General features: G+C 48.3%; 1 protein-coding gene and 1 long non-coding RNA gene across 3 annotated transcripts in view; both read right to left on the bottom strand.

The window, feature by feature from the left end:
- Positions 1-13,416, bottom strand: part of LOC133244120 (uncharacterized) — a 315,193-nt gene that overhangs the window by 52,072 nt on the left and 249,705 nt on the right. The window lies entirely within an intron of this gene.
- The window catches only part of KCND3 (potassium voltage-gated channel subfamily D member 3), a 222,000-nt gene that overhangs the window by 7,671 nt on the left and 200,913 nt on the right, over positions 1-13,416 (bottom strand). For both annotated transcript variants that reach the window (XM_061410810.1, XM_061410811.1), the window contains exons 2-4: positions 9,153-9,315; positions 523-624; positions 102-191 (exon numbers count right to left, since the gene is read on the bottom strand). In XM_061410810.1, coding sequence (XP_061266794.1) covers positions 102-191; positions 523-624; positions 9,153-9,315 — 355 coding nt within the window. The remainder of the gene's footprint in view (positions 1-101; positions 192-522; positions 625-9,152; positions 9,316-13,416) is intronic.

The raw sequence follows: 13,416 nt of genomic DNA, 5'->3' as shown, positions 1-13,416 counted from the left end.
GTGAGGATGTGGGCACAGAGTTCACACTCGGTAAGTTCTGACCTTAGAAAAGGGTCAGGGGTCGGGGATGAGAAAGGAGGTGGCACTGGGCTGGGACTCACAGTGGTTTTTTCCAGGCAGTGCAGCAGGTGATGGTGCTGGCTCTCGATGAGTGAGGTTGTCTTGCCCATGTTCTCCTCTTCTGGGGTGCCCTAGGAAGAAAAGATGAGAGACTGAGCGTAAAGCTGGTGGCTCTCCTTCTCTCCATCTCCTTCATTTCTCCACAGAAGGGAGGAGGGACCAGAAAAATCTGGATGAACCAAATTTTAGGGTCACCCTAGAACATGTTAGCCTTTGGCTAGGGGCACCTAAGCTAAAGCTGGCTTAGGGATACAATGATAACCCTAAGGAAGAGGTATGTGGAGAGGGCTGCTACTGGGGGAAAGTCTGGGGCTTTGGGGCAGAAGTGCTGGTGCCCCTGGGAGGAGAAACCAAGTTCATCCTCCCTTCCACCTCCCGGCCCCAGGTCCTCTGGGCACCTACCAGAAGCTCCAGCGCTTCGTTGAGGAGTCCGTTGCGCTTGCTGTGCAGGTAGGCGTTGGAGCTGCCAGTTTTGGCCACACGGATCCTGGCAAGGCGGGCCTTCTGTGATTGACAGAGATGATAAAAGAGTGAGGGGGACTATTACTCATCAAAGTCCTCCCTCCTTCCCCCAAATTTCATGACCTCTATCCACTCAGTATTGCATCAGGGTATTTCTCATCGCCAGACTGCAGGCCCTTGCAAGGAGCACATGTTAGAGCTCCCTGATTCTCCCCTAGGTTCCAGTGCTTCTCCCTACATTCAGCAGGTTCCCAAATACCAGTTAATTAGGAGAAAATCAGGGAGTGTGTACATGTGGCCTTCAACTCCTCCCCGTCTTTCTATTTTTTCCTTAGCATTCATTACTAAGGTAGTGTATGTTTTATATAGTTATCTTGTTACTGTCTCTCTCCCCCACCAGAATGTAAAGCTCCTCAAGGTCTGGTTATACATGTGGAATCAAGAAAAATGGTACAGATAAACCTATTTGCAAAGCAGAAATAAAGACACAGACGTAGAGAACAAACGTATGGACCTCAAGCAGGGAAACAAGAGGGTGGGATGAATTGGGAGATTTAGGAGTGACATGTGTACACTGCTATGCCTGGAATAGATAACTAGTAAGAGCCTGTGGGGGCTTCCCAGATGGTGCTAGTAGGAAAGAACCCGCCTCCAATACAGGCAACATAGAGGGTTCTATCCCTGGGTCGGGGAGAGCCCCTGGAGGAGGGTATGGCAACCCATTCTGATACTCTCGCCTGGAGAATCCCATGGACAGAGGAGCCTGGTGGGCTACAGTCCATAGGGTCACAAAGAGTCAGACATGACTGAAGCGACTTAGCACGCATGCACACAAGAGCCTATGGTACAGAGTGGGGAACTCTACTCAGTGCAATGTGGTGACCTAGATGGGAGGGGCATTCATAAGGGAGAGGAAATGTGTATACAAATGGGTGATTCACTACACTCTACAGCAGAAACTAGTTACAATGTTGTAAAGCAACTATACCCCAATAAATAAAAAAACAAAGTCCTCGAAGGTAGCGGTTTTTGTTTTGTTCACTGGTATCTCTCCAGTGCCTAGCAAGTTGTAAATCAATAGATGAATTTACAATTTCATGTCTGTCTTTGGGGTATGTCTCTATATGTCTGTTTTGTCGTGCATGTCTATGGGAATGAATGTATACGTGTGTATGTGTGACAAGGGGCCCAATGTGGGTGACAGAGGGGAAGATGGAACATATTTCCATACACCACCCTGGCTTGAGCTATGTTAGTTGCTCAGTCGTGTTTGACTCTTTGCAACCCCATGGACTGTAGCCTGCTGGGCTCTTCTGTCCCTGGAAGTCTCCAGGCAAGAATACTGCATTGGGTAGCCATTCCCTTCTTCAAAGGATCTTCCTGACCCAGGGATCAAACCTGGGTCTCCCCCATTACAGACAGATTCCTTACTGTCTGAGCCGCCAGGGAAGCCCCGGCCTTAGCTATGGCACCAGAAATCTCCTCAGCTCCATCCTGGGAGGCCTGTAGCAGTATCCCACAGGAAGACTGCATGGGACCTCAGCCATGCATGCTCATCTCTCCTGCTTGCAGAAGCCATGGGAGAGGCGGGACATGCTGCATAGGTTGGCTTCTTGTCTCCTTCCCAATAAACATAATCGGTGTCACCATGACAGCAGCACTATCGCGGAGTGAGGCCTAACAGGAAAGAGGCTTCAGGAGGGAGAAGGGATGGGTAGAGGGCTTCCTGCTGGTTTAAAAACATGCAGCTTCACGTTTGGGCTCTTGTGGATCTAGACCCAGCTCCAGGAAGCAGAGGAGCCCACGTGGACTAACAGCCCTCTTTTAGGCCAGAGGGGTCCTTCCTCTTGCCTCAGGGAAAATCCACACTTAACTTCAGCATAGACTCTGAACAGAGGCGTCCTTGAAAAATTGTGGTGATTTTCATTTCTTGTCGCCTTCTCCCCAGCGTGGGCAAGTGTCCTCCCCAAGTGCCCTGCTGGTCTGGCTCATCTGTTGGGGGCCAGAGTGAGGTACTCTGCCCATGACAAAGGTCATGAGGAAGGAGGCTCGATGTACGCAAAGGCGGGATCGAGCCTCAGGAGTCCCCCTGGAAATCCTCGAGCATCTACCCCCATAACCAGAGCCTGCCTACTTTACTACTTTGTGCTCTCACCTACACCTCTGACTTTACGGGGGGCTGTCCCCCACCACCTCTTTCGGAGAAGGAGTTGACTTAGAGCTCCAGTTAATAAAAACTCCTGGGTGTGACAAGAGTGTTTTAACCTACAAACTCCTCTGAAGGTTCTCTGGCCTGCCTGACAGGCTTGTCCGGCCACATGTGATCGCTCACAGCCTCCCAACTGTGAGAGGCATGAGATGCTTTAAACCTTCTAAAAACAGGTTCCTTAGAAAAGTTAGAAAACTATTAGTATAAGTATAATGGGCTGATTAGAAATTGTATTGGTGAAGGGTTTTTCATTTGTTGAGCCAATGTTTGTTGCTAAGTCTCCACATCCCCTGCCCTTACACACGTTAATGAATATATAGAAGAAATAAGTATTAACCTTTGATATTAATCACATTAGACCTTAGGCTAAGTAAATTCTTTCCTTAACTAAAACCCACTACACCCTCACCCCATAGGAATGTAACTTTATTTGGGTGGCGTCTGTTTTAAGAATAATCACCTCTGGAGAAATAAGTGTCCTGGTTGACTGACCGTTGTCACAAGGAGAGGGTCGTAAATTGTCAGCAGGCCCCCCTGGCCAGAAGATGATGTAACACCCCTAAGACCTCTGTATACATTTGTATGAAGCACCTGACTTTAATAAAAGTCAGGACTGCTGTCCCCACGTGACTTTTGTATAACATCTCAGTGTATAAAAACAGACTCTGGAAAATAAAGAATTGGGATCAGTTTCTCGAAATACTGGTCTCCCCATGTCGCTCTCTCTCCCACTCTGGCTGAGTCTCCATCTGGAGCGCGGAACCCACCATGCTTACTAATTATGCCTGGGCTTCTAAGATCCGACCGGGGAGGCCTCAGTGTCTCCTCTCCTTCAGGAGAACAGAAGGATGCCTGTGGCCTACGTAAGTGGTGCAAACTTCTTGTCTTGAAGTTTTATTGGTCTCCCGCGTAAACCAAGCCACTCAGCCTCTTTTCTCCACTGAATTTTCCTACTGAGCTATCCTTATTCTATTACTCTTTATATCTTTAATTAATATCTAATTGAAGCTATTGTATCCTGACCCTTGCTGACGCCGTCCCCGCTTCGAATACCCTGGATCAGCTGGGGCTGGACCCCAGCACTCATCCACTAAAAGGAGGCCAGGGACTTGGCTTCTGGCTCTCAACAGAAACGCAAAGAACACATGATACCTATCCTGTTCTGGGAAACCCCCCTGTGGCCAGGATGTCCTTGCAGGGACAAGTCAGCGACCTTCCCTGGTTTCTAAATATGGGGAAGAGGTCAGCTCCTGAGCCTGGAAGATCTGCCTGTATATCTGAGAAAGAACTCTCCTCTAGATCGAGAATGAAAAGAGGAAGCTGGGAGAGAAAGGGCGGTAAGCAAGCCCCTCATTCCTCTTCTCTCTGAGCAAAGAACATACATTCAAGTTGCAGGACAGTTCTCCTCCCAGGGATGCAGCTCCACCTCTCCCCTCCATTCCATGTCTGCATTCACACAAGTCCTCCATCATTTGAGGATGTGCTGTTATTGTTTTGGGTGAGTGCTGGGTGTTGAGAGCCGCATATGGAAATCCAATTGTGTCAAGCTCATTATAGCCTTATATAATTTGATTGCACCACTTAGAGCCAGACCTTTCTTGTATCTGGGCTCTGTCTTCATTACTTTCTTGAGATGAAAGATTCTCCTGCTCTCCTCTGTGGCACTTCTTTTAATCTTATCTTACCCTGGGCTCTATTAAGGCAACAGATTGTCATATCAAATGCACTATATCGTTTAATCATTTCTCACACAGGATAAAGAGGTCTGCAATGTATTCACAGAACCCTACCCAGCACATGTAATTTGGTGAGGACTTTTGGCTTGACTTTGAGCTCCTGAGGGCCAGAGTCTGTGGTTTATGCACATTTTCATCTTAAGCACCTAGCACAGAGCTTTGCACTGAATGTTTGCTCAAGTGAGGCTTGTGATGGCCCAGGAAGGAAGATGATCCTACACAGTTGGCCAGAAATCCACATTAAAAAAGCCACTGTGATGCACTCAGTCCTTGTGTGGGCTGGTTAGCCTCCCTCTCTTCTATGGCCAGAAGTACAGTGTAAGAGTTAAAGGAATGTGGATATCATCTAGGCTGTTTTAAAGACAAAGAAATGGAAAAAAAAAAAAAAAGATAAAGACAAGGAAATGGAGGATGTGAGGGGAAGGGACTTTTTCAGGGCAAGACTTCAGCTCAGATCTTCCAACCTTCAGGCCGATGCTGCTTCCATAACATCCCTCTTCTTCCCTACATTTAAGCTCCATTCAGGCAAGTTTTAACCTGATGAACAAAGCCCAAAACTTGCATTTTCAACAGCTGTGGAGATTCCAGGTTTGGAGGAGAGGTCAGGATGGAGGATTCTGCCACCCTGGGGACAGTTCCTGGTACAGGCTAATAAGCCCAAGAATTCTGGGGGCCCCTAGGAGCCTTTCACGATGAAGCACTTCCTGGCTGGCTGGCTGCCAGGTGTCCTTGGAGCGTGAGTATCGACATCTCTGCCCTGGGAGAGGCAGAGGAAGGAGAAAGGGAGAGAACTGGAAAAGCCGAAAGAGACCATGGGCAATTGCACTCTTAAGCATTCATCTCAGAGAAAAGAAAAGTTTTATTCGCACACAAACCTGCAAGTGGCTGTTAACAGCAGCTTTACTTGTAATAACTCAATGTCCCTCAACATGCAAATTGGTAATCATAACTGGGATGCACCCATACCAGGGAATACTACTCAGGAAGGAAAAGGGACAGACTACTAATTCACCTGACTTGGGTGAATCTCAAGGAAATTACAACAAAATGGGAAAAGCCAGTCTCCAAAGGTTACCTACTATATAAGCCCATTGATATACCATTTAAAAGATGAAAACATTTTATAAAGGGAGGACAGATAAATGGCTTCCAGGGTTTAGAGACAGGGTGGAGGGGTGTTGGGGGGAGTGGTTGTAAGAGATACAGTGGAAGGGATCCTTGTGGTGTTGAAACTGTGTTGTATCTTGACTGAGGTGGGGGATGTGTGATCTTGCATAGGTGATAAAACGGTATCAAACATCACACAGAGGCACACATGGGCACAAGCAAAACCGGGCAAGTCTGAATAGGCTTGGTGGGTTGTAGCTATGTCAATGCCCTTGCATTGGATATGATAATTTTATAGCTACATGTGTACCTATAATTATTTCAATGAAAATCCCCACTCAGATGTCCCCCTCTCTCTGTCCACTGCCTCCTTACTCGATCTCCAGCTCACCTGGCTTAGAGGAGCCAGTCTCTGTAGCAAAGAGTCATGGAATCATTTCAGCAATAAGTAAGTAAATAAGTAAGTGATAGTCACTCAGTCATGCCCAACTCTTTGCGACCCCATGAACTGCAGCCCACCAGGCTCCGCTGTCCAGGAGATTTTCCAGGCCAAGGATACTGGAGTGGGTTGCCATTTCCTTCTCCAGGAGATCTTCCCAACCCAGGGATTGAACCCGGGTCTCCTGCACTGCAGGCAGATTCTTTACCAACTGAGCTACAAAGGAGGCCCTAATCCCAAGCAAATCAGTCATAATGGGAAAGGATGACAAGTTTTTGGTCCTTTCCTTTCCACCCGAGGCACATGGGCTAGTGCTTACCCTCATGACTCCTGAGTATGTGGTCTCATCAGCTCCCCTGACCTCCTTCCTGGCCCATCTCTCCACTCCCCACTGAGTCCTCTGACCTGCCTGCCTTACCTCACTACTGTGGTAGACCTGGGGCTGGAAGCAAGCAGTATTCTTGTGTTGTCTTTTTTCCCTTCTCACAAGAAGCCCAAGGTGAAAAAGACAGAGCTGAGTGGACCATGAGGAGGGACAGTATCCAGGCAACATGAAACACTATGAATATTTACTTTGATTTACTCCCTCTTTGAGGGAGAGCAAAGAAGGAGTGGGAGGAGGGAAGCAGAGGGAGGAACTCTTGTCCTGGGGGGGCTAGAAGGAGGAAGACGCCCAAGCTGATTCCTCGTGTATCTTAATCACATGGGATGAACTCTGTGAAGTTGTGTGGAGAAATGGCTCCCACAGCATTCTTTGCAGAGGGCAAAATGACAGCGGACGTGATGCTCTAAGAAGCAGGTAAGGGCATGAGCACAGAAGGGAAGGGAGTGCAGGGGTGGGTGAAGCCCTGCTCGAGTAGGGCTGCTGTGGGCTGATGTGAGAGCTGAGGATTCCAGGAACCTTTACTGCTCTTCAAAAACCCTGTGTCAGCCCTGGAGGGTATGGTAGGCAGTGGGGGATGGGGTTGCCATTGCTATAGGACCCCTGGCCCTTCAGGGCTTTGCTGCTGCTGCTAAGTCGCTTCAGTCGTGTCCGACTCTGTGCGACCCCTTAGACGGCAACCCACAAGGCTCCCCTGTCCCTGGGATTCTCCAGGCAAGAACACTGGAGTGGGTTGCCATTTCCTTCTCCAATGCATGGAAGTGAAAAGTGAAAGTGAAGTTGCTCAGTCGTGTCTGACTCTTAGCAATCCTATGGACTGCAGCCTACCAGGCTCCTCTGTCCGTGGGATTTTCCACGCAAGAGTACAGGAGTGGATTGCCATTGCCTTCTCCGCTTCAGGGCTTTAGGCTCTTTGATTTGGAAAGGAGATCCCAGTTTCTTCCTGCCCCCTTTTTAAGGATAGCATAATGAATGTAGATATTGTTTCACACTTGCCAGCTGACTTGAATGGGGAAAGAGATAAGACTTCTGTTTTGGGGCTGGCTCACAGGGGATGGGGGTGGGGAAGCCCTGACCTTGAGTAAAGAGGTAGAAACTGGTGCTGGAAGGGATGGAGAGGACTGCAGATCAACCCAAGGCAGGCTGACAACATCACAGATCCCAGTCAGGATAAGTCAAAGTATGTCACTCCACAGGCAGAGGGAGACAGTAGGGCAAGGAGATGACCACCAGGGCACACAAAAGGGGAGATGTTGGAAGTGGGGACAAACTGGATTTATTACATAACTATGTGATATATATTATTAAGTATGGTGGTGGTTTAGTCGCTAAGTTGTGTCTAACTCTTGCTATCTCATAGACTATAGCCTGCCAGACCCCTTTGTCCATGGGATTTTCCCAGGCAAGAATACTGGAGTGGGTTGCCTGGATTGTCATCTCCTTCTCCAGTGGATCTTCCCAACCCAGAGGTCAAACGTGGGTCTCCTGCATTACATGTAGATTCTTGACCAGTGAGACACCAGGGAAACCCCCATTAAGTATTTTTGCATGCAAATCATTATACATTTCAGAGCTAACTTTCATGAACTTTGACACTTCGTTTCAGTCAGCATACACAGATGTGTTCTGAAATTCTGGATCCCTCTGATATGTCAAGGATGCTCTGCCACTGGGGAGTTATCTCTGCAAAAGCAAGGCCAGGAGAGAGGCTCACATGGTGAGGAAGTAACCCAGCTGCACAGCATGGGGCCTGGCACATAGTAGGTGCTCAGTAAACATGTGTGGAATGGATGAATGAAGAAAGAATACAATAAGGACATAATGTTTCAGACCTCCCTAAGCGACTCTTTCAGGTCCCCCTGTTCCACTGTATCCAGAAAGGCTTTGATAGCACCCTCCTGGAGGTTGAGATGCTGCTGAAGGGGAAGTATTTCAGCCTAGATCAGAAGAGAAAGGAAAAACTGCTCCCTGGGTCCAAGAACCTTCACCAGCCAAAAACGCAGGTGAACTGGCTCAGAGGGTGACGTGGAGGCCCGTCAGGAAAGGAAGCTTCTCTCTGGGCAGCAAAACCTTCAGGCATTTTTCCTCATCCTGTTCGCCCTGCCTGGCCTCCCTAAGGCGTGCTCACTGGACATCGCTGGAAACCTTTCCAGGACCCATGCTTAGTCTCCCGACTGTCAAGGGCAGTTCTATGCCCTATCCTACAATACCCTGAGGTGACTAAAGCCCGCTGTGCAATTTGTCCCTGAACTCAATGGCCTCAGAATGTTCTTTCAGAGTATTCATTTTTCTTTTTAGCAAATTTATTTTTGTCACTCTGTTTGGTATAGGCTATTACAGGGTACTGAAAAGCGATCATGCTCCCCAGCAAGCTCTTGGCTGTGGAAGGGAGGAGCCCAGGCACTGCCCAGTGTTAGTAGCTGTGGTCTAGGAGGGGTGGACAGGGCCCAAGGAAACTGCACAGAATATTCACAAGGAGAACATTGGCTTGTGGGTAATTGAGAGTTTGCGGCCTTGCGCAGCTGACCGTGGTTGGCGTGCAGGACACTGGTAGGTGGGAAGGCACCTAGGGTTGCTTACCTTCCAAAGCCAGAGGCCATCTGTACAGGGATTCTCCCAGGAGCTCAGTGTGACAGACACACAAGGCCAAGGGCACCCTCTCGGTGTGGCCTACCCCCTGCCAGGTCTGAGGCTTACCTTCTGTGCCCTGCGTTTATCTGCTCTCTGATTCTGGTGGTAAATCCGGCTAAAGTTGGAAACGATCACAGGGACCGGCAGGGCAATGACGAGGACACCGCTCAGCGAGCAGATGGAACCGAAGATCTTTCCTGCAATCGTCTTGGGCACCATGTCTCCATATCTGCAAGACGAAGACAAGCAGGTGTAAGGAGGAGGGGCCATTTGGGAAACAATCAGGCTCCCCTGCTAATCATTCACCCATTTATTCATTCATTCATCGGACAGTTCTTTAGGTGCCTGCTATGTGTCAGGTACTATGATACCCTCTGCGAGTGAACAAAACAGACAAGGTCCTTATGTTCACAGAGCCAGCCTCCTTCCAGGGGAAGACCATAACACTTAAGTGAATATATAAAAATATTGTAACTTCTGGCTCTTTCCAGGGAGAGAATAGAGATAGTGCAGTTCAGGGTTGAGGGAGAGTGGTCAGAAAGGCCTCCCTGAGGAGGTAACATTTAAGCTAAGACCTGAAGGTAAAGAATCCAGTCGTGCCACACCCTTGGGGCAGAGCGTACCAGGCAGAGGGAACAGACTGGACGGAGGCCCTGAGGCAGGAAGGGGCTTGCCCTGTCCTAGAAACAGTGAAAGGGCCATCAGGACCAGCACACAGGGCATGTGGGGAGTTCTACAAAAGGAGACTGAGGCAGCAGGTGGGGGCCAGGCAGGGCCGACCATGCGGGGTCCATCCCAAGTGCAAAGAGGAGCCATGGACAAGCTTCAAGCAGAACAACACGATTTCTCTTATGGTAATAAAAATAACAAAGAGTAAACCGCCTTCTATTTATGTGAAAACTTATAATTTACAAAGCACATTTATACATTTGACTCACAGAAGCTTCACGAACCCTGTGAACTTGGAACCCCGATCATCACTGGACAGATGCAGGAATCGAGGCTCAGAGGCATGAAGTGGATTGCTCGTGTTTGGGTACAGCTGGGAACAAAACCCACACCTCCTGCTTTCTCCTCTTTTCACCTCATCCCACTGTCTTAAAGGGGTCTATGAGTTCCAAAACTCAGCCCCTTAAACTGTGAAGCCACTTTGGGACAGTGCCAGCCCCTCTCAGAGCTCAGAGAAACTCTCCTAAGTACTTCACACCTTGGCAGCCACCCCCTGGGACCGGCTTGGCCTGGCTCCTGCTCAGCCCCAGGCAAACAGGCCAGAGCCTTCTCCTCCAATCAATAAGATATGCTCAGCTGCAGTTAAGTGTTTAGCCTCTTCTTTATTGAGATCATTTAAAGGCCACGTTAAGTAAAGAACTGTGACAACTCCTTTGGCCAAAGCCAGAACCACAACCTCTCCTCACCTCTGTGCCCTCTGGGTGTCCGAAGCAGAAACAGCCTTAGGGTGACCTGGAATTGTTGCTACTGAAATTGTGAGGCTCCAAGTCACTTGTCCTGAAAGACCCAGGTGTCCTGGGGTCCAGAAAGACTGTGGAAGGCGATGGGGGAGCCATTGCAGAACTGTGAAGTTCTCACCCCTAACCCTAAGGGCTTGGTCAAAGGTGTGCCATGGTTGACACATACTTGGATGAATGACCACATTTAAGCTTCTCAACACCCTTCTTCCTTCTTCTTCAGTGTCGACACCCTTTGTTCCCGCTCAAGCTGTCTCAGTCACACCACTGAGAGCTCCTTTGGAAGCACTGATGCTAGGTTTGCCTTGTCTGCCAAGATGCTCAGGAGTGGCTTCCAGTGAAGCGGTCCAGATCCTGGCTCTGATAAGACTCCCCTAGCTCCACCTGAAATCACAGGGTGACCTTGGGGGAATGTGACTATGGGCCTCAGTTTCCTTGTCTCAAAAATGAAGATAATAACTAACCTAGGTCATAATTCTATTGTGACATAATTCTATTGTATTTTTTGTTGTTGTTTAGTTGGTGAGTCATGTCTGACTCTTTTGTGACCCCATAGACTGTAGCCTGGCAGGCTCCTCTGTCCATAGCATTTCCCAGGCAAGAATATCGGAGTAGGTTGCCAGTTCCTTCTCCAGGGGATCTTCCTGACTCAGAGATTGAACACACGTCTCCTGCATGGTAGGCAGATTCCTAACCACTGGGCCACCTGGGAAGCCCCACTGTGACGTGTACAGCTCTACAAACAGTAAGTACTTTTACTTTTACTTAGGCATTCTAAAAACCATGGTCTCTGTTGCTGATGAGCTGATTGTTCCAAGTTCTAACCATCCAAGTGATGAAGAAATTCTTAGATAACATGATTGAAAGGTGGACATTGGGTACGTGACCATGGGTGAAAATGAGGCATGGTAGGAGTTTGTAAGAACAGTGTCAGGAAGGCTACATTTCAGTGATTGAGGTTGTGAAAAGTGCTAAGAACAACAGGGAGGTTGTTTTCGCCACTGGAAGGAAAGTTACTCATCTGCTGGGCAGATGGTCTGCTGGAAACAGACGATAGAGAGAAAGCTGACCAATGCAACTCCCATGCACTTTCTGCCTTCTCCATGAAGAAGAACCTGCTTTATCTTGGGAAGGCAGGGACAAATGTGGAAAAAAAGTATCCAGAGCTTGAAGCAGGGGAGAGGAGAGCAGGCAAGTGGCCAGCTGTCTTCAGTGGCTTCCCATCACAGGCCCACCTGGATCCTAACCCAGGAGACAGGAGGAATGTGCAGATGGTGTTATAGAACCACTGCTCATGGTGGCTGAGAAATCATGATGTTGCAGAGAAATACCAGGAGGCTAAAGTATCAGTATCTTTAAAGAAGGGGAAAGGAGGTCTAAGGAACCACAGACCAGCAGGCTTGGCATCCATGGATTCTGTCAACCAGTTGCTGGCAGAATTTGAGAGTGGATTATTAAGCAGACAGCTTTCGAGCACTTGGAAAATAAGCTGCATTGGTTCACTAAGCACATATCTTGCCAGATGACCCTTATCTCCTGTTTGGAGAGGGTTAACCGGCTACAGACGTACTGCATCGTGACTGCAGCAAGGTGCGTTCCTGCCCAGTTCTCTACACACTGGGCGAGCTGGAGGAATGGGGAGGGGACAGCAGCGTGGCTAGCAGGCACTAAGCAACCGTCTTGAGTCTTCCGGCCCTTCTCAAAGATGGCCAACAACGGTCCCAGGACAACAAAGGAAGTTCCTGGTTTTCATGTTAGAAGGGTGTCCTTCAGTGAGAGAGTAATAAGCAAATGAAATGAAGATGGGATCTAAATTCAGGTCTCCTTTGGTGCATTCCAGAATTTTTTACCAACTCATTTCAGGCCAGAAGGAGGCAGTGTGGCCTAATGATTGAGAGAGGAAACTGGCTTCAGATCTGGGGTTGAACTAGAGCCAAATGTTACTTCCTAAATAGTTAAATGTCCTTGGGGAAGTTACGTAACCTGAGCCTCTACCAATATAAATGGGTTTTATAAACCTAACTTACAAGGTTGTTGTGAAAATTAATGAGATAATTCAGAAGAAGCCCTCGATGCTTTATCTGGGTAAATGTAAATTCTCTATGAATAGCCAGTGCAGAGGGCATCCAATATTTTGTCTGCTAATATCTTACTCACTCCTAGGAACTGAACCCTTCCCCTCCCCATTATGACATAAACTCTGTTCAGAAGAACAGGGTCTCAGAGGAGCTGCTATATTATTACAAGCCTTCCCCAATATCCCTGCTTCCACTGGGAAGATTTTTAGAGCATTTTCAACACCTCTAATAGAAACTTAGTACTCATCTTGCAGTAATCATTCCACACTCCACCCTTTAGCCCTGCTGCTGCTGCTGCTAAGTCGCTTCAGTCGTGTCCGACTCTGTGCGACCCCATAGACGGCAGCCCATCGGGCTCCACCGTCCCTGGGATACTCCAGGCAGGAACACTGGAGTGGGTTGCCATTTCCTTCTCCAATGCATGAAAGTGAAAAGTGAACGTGAAGTCACTGTCATGTCCGACTCTTAGCGATCCCATGGACTGCAGCCTAGCAGGCTCCTCCGTCCATGGGATTTTCCAGGCAAGAGTCCTGGAGTTGGGTGCCTTTGCCCTTCAGCCCTAGGCAACCACTAATCTACTTTTTGCCTCCATGGATTTCCGTATTTTGGACATGTGGTTACTATGTTTAGCAGTTGGAGGAATTGTACCATTTTACATCCCCACTACCAATAAATCAGTGTTCCAATTTCTCCATATCTTCACCAATACTTGTTACCCTTTGTCTTTTGATTCTTGCTGCCCTAGTGGGTGTGATGTGGTATCTCATGGTTTTTTCCTTTTTTACC

This window comes from Bos javanicus, chromosome 3 (genome assembly GCF_032452875.1).
Source record: "Bos javanicus breed banteng chromosome 3, ARS-OSU_banteng_1.0, whole genome shotgun sequence".
NCBI classification, from domain to species: Eukaryota; Metazoa; Chordata; class Mammalia; order Artiodactyla; family Bovidae; genus Bos; species Bos javanicus.
The sequence above is the reverse complement of the archived record's forward strand: the minus strand, read 5'-3'. Positions and strand labels throughout refer to the sequence as shown.